Below are 6,357 nucleotides of genomic sequence, written 5' to 3'. Positions count from 1 at the left end.
TTAATCTCGACCACAAATAATCTCATAGATTAACGCGTTAACTTTGAACAGCCCTAATTTTAATAACATTTTATTGGCAAAGATAACAATTTTACATTAAGCTCGTAATACTCTCAGAACCAGATCATTTTTTCTTCTTTGCCTGAAACCACCAGTGTCTTCATGGCCCGCTTTCGCTGTTTGCCACGTCTAAGCCTCGACCTTTTTCTCTTCTTCAGCAGGCGTGCTTTCAGCTTCTGATAGTGGTCTGCACTGGTGATGCAAGGCAACTTCGCGTTAATATTTCCATGCACTAGCGCTCCCTTCTGGCACGCGCACCTGTTCGCAATTCACTGAATCTCGCGCTCCCTTCTGGCACGCGCACCTGTTCGCAGTTCACTGAATATGAATACCTACACCCCCCCCCCAAAAAATTTCTCATCGAATCTACACGATTCACGTAGGTCACCTATTTTGGTTTCAAAACGGCGAATTTCGCCGAAAGGTGAGGGATTTTCATGCCTGCTACGCACTGAGAACCGAGTTAGCTGGAACATGTCCACTGGGACTAGCTGTGATAAAGTTTCCTCTAACTGTACATCAAGCGTTAGAAAATTGTAATTACTTACTGCTTGTTGCACGCTTTGGCAACACAGATGTAATTATTTGCCATGCCCTTTTTAGAATTTGAAATCTGAGTGCAGGAATTCTCTTGTGCTTACTTGGTAAAATACTCACCCTGTTCTTTGGCAGGTCACATCTGTTTGCGATCAGGTTGGGGACGATCTCCACCCTCATAACCCCCTGTGACTTGTCCCTGTGTGGCGAACAATAAGAGTCCCATCACGCTACACTTTAACCACTACCACAATAAGAGTCCCATCCTGCTACACTTTAACCACTACCACAATAAGAGTCCCATCACGCTACACTTTCAACACTACCACAATAAGAGTCCCATCACGCTACACTTTAACCACTACCACAATAAGAGTCCCATCACGCTACACTTTCAACACTACCACAATAAGAGTCCCATCACGCTACACTTTCAACACTACAACAATAAGAGTCCCATCACGCTACACTTTGAACACTACCACAATAAGTGTCCCATCCCGCTACACTTTAAACACTACCACAATAACAGCTCAGTCACGCTACACTTTCAATACTACAATAATAACAGTTCAGTCACGCTACACTTTCAATAATGCCACAACAATAACAGTCCAGTCACGCTACACTTTCAACACTACAACAATAACAGCTCAGTCACGCTACACTTTCAATAATGCAACAATAACAGTCCAGTCACGCTACACTTTTAACACTACAACAATAAGTGTCCCTTCACTCTACACTTTCAACAATAAGTGTCACACTTCACTTTCAACCCAACAAAAGTAAGGATGTAGTTTGGACTCACATGTCAAAGGTATAGTTCTCAGACAATGTGTAGTCCATTTTCTGCTTGGTTTTGATGGTCTGGGAAGGAAAAATATAAAAAAAGTTATGTGACTAACTGAGGAATGTCTTATTGTTAGAATAATATTTCAAGGTGCAATCTGTGATTCTGGCAAAATGTTGTGGATGTTAGAGCTCAACGGCCAAATAAATTAGCCCACACATGTCTCTCTAGATGCAATGTGTTGATTGGCTGGAGTAAGGTATGGCTCCGTTCGAGTGACTTTGTTTCCCATTTCCTGAGCCAGGACTATGTATGAACACCAGGTTTTTAGAGAGCACACAGAACAGACAGCTAGAAGACCGTGAGGAGCAATTCTCTCAATTGGAAAAAACTGTAATGGATTTGGCTTACAGACACTCACCTTAATATGTCTACATATCTTACAATGGACTCTGTGACAGTCTAAAAAAATTATAATATAACAAAGCTAATAGCTAAGCTTAACTGCTCATGCAACCAGTACTGTCCTCTTATTCATGTTTTAATATTGAAATTTTAAATGAAATGGCTTACTTACTAAATGGCAAACTGCCAATTTATTTATCTCCTCAGAGATATCAATAATGCAATTCAGTTCTAAAATGAAGAGTGCTGTAACTGGTTTGGAACATCCATTTCAACTTTTTTTATTACCAACAAAAGAAACCCACACAAACACTCTTGTAGATATGTGTGGTGCTTCGTAGCTTGTGTTTGTGCCTCACCATGGTCACCATGAAAACCCCGTGGATAAACTCAAAGTCGTTGGAGAGATCAAATTCCAGCAGCTTTGCTCTGCTCCTAAGCACCTGGATGTGCACGCCCTTCCCTTCGTGATAGACCACCTCTGCCCAGAACAACAACTCCTGCCCTTTGTCCAGGTAGTAGCCGTAGTTGTTCATGCTGTGTTTGAACGTGACATAGGGACAGTCATGATGGGGTTTTCCTAACATGCTGCTCATCGCCTCCAACTTCAGGGGGAAGGGGTTTAACTCAAATTGTACATCGTCTTCTAGCTCCTGCTCTGTCACCAGGATGACCTGGTTCTTCTGGTCCGTGTGGAGAGAAGCAGGGATTCCGCCCCGAACCCAGTACTCCAGCCAGACCAACTCTGTCACACCAAACTTGCAGAAGAACATCTGGTTGTTCGTCATCTTTACAAGAAGGTTCCATTTTTGATCTAGAAATGGGAGAGTTTGTTTATTAACTCTCCTTTAAACACTGGAGAGCCTTTACTTCTGCTCATATTGTGCTGCCCCCTCCCAGAACTGCTTGTCCAGTTTTTGGAGAACAACAAATATAAACCAAGCTACTGACTATAGTAACAGATTAACCTCATATATCTCCATAAATAATATGGCACAGTATTTTATATTATTTTCAAACATATTGTTTGCAGTTTTAGGATACAAGGGCAGAATTAGACAAAGCTAGTAGCCTCACCAAGCATTACTTCGTGTATATTCTTGCCAGGTACAGCCGACCCGAGGGAATGGAAACCAGGCACTTTCAGCGTCCCCCACTGGTTGTTGTCACGGAAACTATACCACAGAGCTGTTTGATTCCACAGCAGCAGTGTCTCCTTGGTTGACTCATAGAAGCGCATGTGTAAAAGCCCTCTAGGCATGTTTTCAGGGGACACCCCACTTTCAAGAAAGGAGCTGGGATGAATTACACTTGTCTGGTGGTTGAAAATCTTAAGCACGGGCTTGTAAATCGATGTTTGGGTGAAGAGAATGCCCACCGTGCTTGGGTCGGAGCCGAAAGCCGCGGTCAGGATACGTTTTTCTCGATCTACTTGGAAGAGCAGCTCTTTGTAAGTCCCTACGGCACGACGGGATGTGATCCGACCACCCCCGATGAACAACTCGTTGTCTGTCCAAAACAAGACCGTCCCAAAATCTACTACCTCCTGTATGAAGGAAAGAAAGACAGAAATACAGGGCTTTATCTGTCTTTTAGACCAAAAAAATACAGATCCTAATTCATTTATCTGGCAAAATGATTGCATGAGAGCATATTAAACAGCAATCTTGTAACATAAACAGACTGTAACATAACATCAGACATAACATTGCAGGTCTGGACAGTTGGACTCAGAAGAACAAATAAACATCTCAAGCGGAAGAATTTAGAGGCCTTACGGGCCATTCACACCAAGACGCTCTTTTTACACTTCACGGTGCTTGATTTCAATAGTTTTTTCTATAGAATGATGAAAAGGTAGACCATTGCAATGAGTCTCGTGTTTATTTGAACGAGGCCCAAACAGCCCAAGAAGTAAGGCGCCTGGTGCTCAAACCTAGAAATAGTTCAATTTTGTTTTAACACACATACATTTCCACCTGGAGTTTTTTAACATTCACATTTTGAAATATTAGTGACATGCCTTGTGTTTCATTATTAATAATATTAACAATAATAATAATACATTTTAGAAAGCATCTCAATGTGAACGGCGCCTTAGACCTCCCTTACTTGCAGCGGGTGGTTATCTAAGCATGTGGTCCTCTGTAAGATCCCTCGCACACCAATGGTGGGAAGCTCTTCCCTGAACTCGAAGAACCTCGTCTGATGCGACCTCCAGTACAGCCCGTCCGCCATGTGCAAGATGATGCCGTCGTCCAGCAGGGCGGCGTTGTCAATCATGTAGAAGCCGCTTGGGGGCCTGGTGTACAAGGAGTACATCTTCACAACGCTGGTGGAGCGGAAAGCGTCACTGGTGATTCGTATGCTATTCCTAGTCATGAATAGAGCCCGATGGGGGGCGCAAGGGTCCTTGATCAGTATGGTCACGTTGGGCCCTAACAAAGGTATCTCTGTTCCGTCATAAGGGCCTTCTTTGGGTTCCCAGTTAAAGGTGTGGGAAGCTTCATAGACGAAGCGGTGCTGAAAGCTGACGGACTGGCCATCTATGCCCACTGTGAGGTAGCTTTGTTTCCACTCCAGCACCACCTCCCAGAATCTGCATACAAAAACAAAAACTATCTGAAGTGCTGTATTGGAAGATTACATTTTCCTGATTTAACTTTTGGTGCATTGTTATCACTATGTGTGGTCTCAGGGTACTGAAACCATAACCTTGATATTTTTAGGGGCTACAGCAACAAACAGTTCTTCACACACTTCTGTTCAAAGGCACCCTGGTTTCAGGCAGGATCAAGAGGAAAGTCCGATAGTGCAGCACACAGCTTACCGATCAGGAGTGAACTTCCCAGTAAACGTTTTGGTGGAGGATGGTAGGGTGACTTTGGGAAACTGACCCAGGTTGAAGAAGTTTTTGGTGAGGTAGTAGGAATGCTAAACCAAGAAATAAAGTAAGATGTGTTTATTTTTCATCTCTCTTAAGACCGTCGGGGTCTATGGTTGGGCAGTTGTTATATTGGTTTGGTTAGGTTGTTGGGTATGAGTACTTGCATGTGACAGAGTGAGAGGTTTGGGCACTATGGGAAGTCCCCAACCAGCAGCACAAGAAATTTAACATCAAATCATAATTTCTTCCATGTTAGTGTAGGTAATTGGCCTGAGCGAACACTCACACGTGAGGGAACGTTCGCAATCTGACCAATCTCATCATCGGAAGCCTCTTCAGGGTCAATGATCCATATTCGCATCGTCTAGTTTGTATACACAAAAAAAACATGGCTGCAAAAACACTCCTTTGCTGAACAAACTCCATACTTACAACTCCTATACAAGGCGTATGCATTAGTACATGAGTGTGATTTGATAAGATTTTGACATGAGAACTCTGTTAGCTCTGCTCACCTTCGTTATTCCATCAGAACTGCTGTTTATTGCAGCATACCAAGCAAAGGTAAAAAAAGACTGAGACACATAAATATTTCTTAAAGGCGCCACCAATTTCACCTGAAATCACAGAAGGAAAACACATGAAGATTTATGGAGAGAATAATGTCTCAGAATGATTTGTAAATGCATGAACCATGATCCACAAATATTCAAAGATATACAAATGTGCTTTTCCACCCTCAAACACAGAACTCCTTATTTGAGACTTATAAGTTCTCATTTGAATAAACGTACTATGATTTGTATGAATGAATTTATAATTTGTAAATATACATGATACTTTCCTTGTGCATTTGTCGCGAAATGCTATTTGTAAATCTAATTCTGCTTGTGAGGTGTCGATTTCTTCATTTCAGCTCACACTAGCAAGTCTTCAGTGAGGGATTTATATTACAGCTTAGCTGCTAGTCAAATAGCTGAGTTGGAGGGTTAAATAAGTGCAGCACTATCATCTACACAGCTTTACAAACATTAGATAAATATCCAGTTTGTTGACTTCTGTCAGGATCCATTTCAGCTTTGTGGTAGGAAGTTTGTTGACGCACTGTGTTGTCCTCAACAATTGGATGCAATTCTTGTTGCTTAGACTACTACATACACTACGGCCTGAATAAAACAAGACTTAGTGGTCGCTCCATTGCTTTTATTTGATGGGGAGCACATTTGTGTGGATCAAGACTTGTGTATAAAATGTCTCAAAAGTACGTCAGTGGAAGCTGGGATGAATGTGTGTGTTGGATGATGTGACGTGGGTTGCACTGCAGAATTACAGATTTACAAATGACATTTCATGACAATGCACAAGCAAAGAATGATGTATATTTACAATTAACAAATTCTCAAATTAGATGCATAAGAAAGGAGTTCTGTGTTTGTGGATGGAAAAACAAATTAGTACATTTTCGAATATTTGTGGATCGTGGTTCATGCATTTACAAATTTATTTTGTGACAATATTCACTCCACAAAGATTAACACCACAAAAACAGTAGATCAGCTACTTACATCAGGAAAATAATAAGGCTGCACCCAGTGGAAGCCTTCACTGTGGCATCTCAGATAAGTCACTAGTGCACTGACAAGAGGAAAGACCACAAGCTTTACTACAGGAATAG

General features: G+C 41.9%; 1 protein-coding gene across 1 annotated transcript; it reads right to left on the bottom strand.

Moving 5' to 3' along the window:
• Positions 1-423: 423 nt before the first annotated feature.
• Positions 424-5,293, bottom strand: catspere (catsper channel auxiliary subunit epsilon). The gene is made up of 8 exons (XM_031559153.2): positions 5,198-5,293; positions 4,969-5,046; positions 4,626-4,729; positions 3,908-4,394; positions 2,873-3,341; positions 2,155-2,609; positions 1,409-1,467; positions 424-796 (listed from the first exon to the last, which is right to left on the bottom strand). The coding sequence occupies exons 2-8, from the start codon at positions 5,041-5,043 to the stop codon at positions 601-603; spliced, it is 1,845 nt and encodes a 614-aa protein (XP_031415013.2). The 5' UTR covers positions 5,044-5,046; positions 5,198-5,293; the 3' UTR covers positions 424-600.
• Between the last annotated feature and the right edge of the window lie 1,064 nt (positions 5,294-6,357).

Source organism: Clupea harengus, chromosome 21, assembly GCF_900700415.2.
Source record: "Clupea harengus chromosome 21, Ch_v2.0.2, whole genome shotgun sequence".
In the NCBI taxonomy this organism is placed as follows: Eukaryota; Metazoa; Chordata; class Actinopteri; order Clupeiformes; family Clupeidae; genus Clupea; species Clupea harengus.
Note: the sequence above shows the minus strand (reverse complement) of the source record. Positions and strands in the feature narration are given on the sequence as shown.

Bases quoted from the DNA above. Each gene is read 5' to 3' on its own strand.
- catspere (XM_031559153.2), bottom strand. From the start codon at position 5,043: ATGCGAATATGGATCATTGACCCTGAAGAGGCTTCCGATGATGAGATT. The intron at 2,610-2,872 runs GTGAGGCTACTA...TCCCATTTCTAG, and splicing joins TATACACGAAGTAATGCTTG to ATCAAAAATGGAACCTTCTT. The intron at 1,468-2,154 runs GTGAGGCACAAA...TTTCCTTCCCAG, and splicing joins GGGTTTTCATGGTGACCATG to ACCATCAAAACCAAGCAGAA.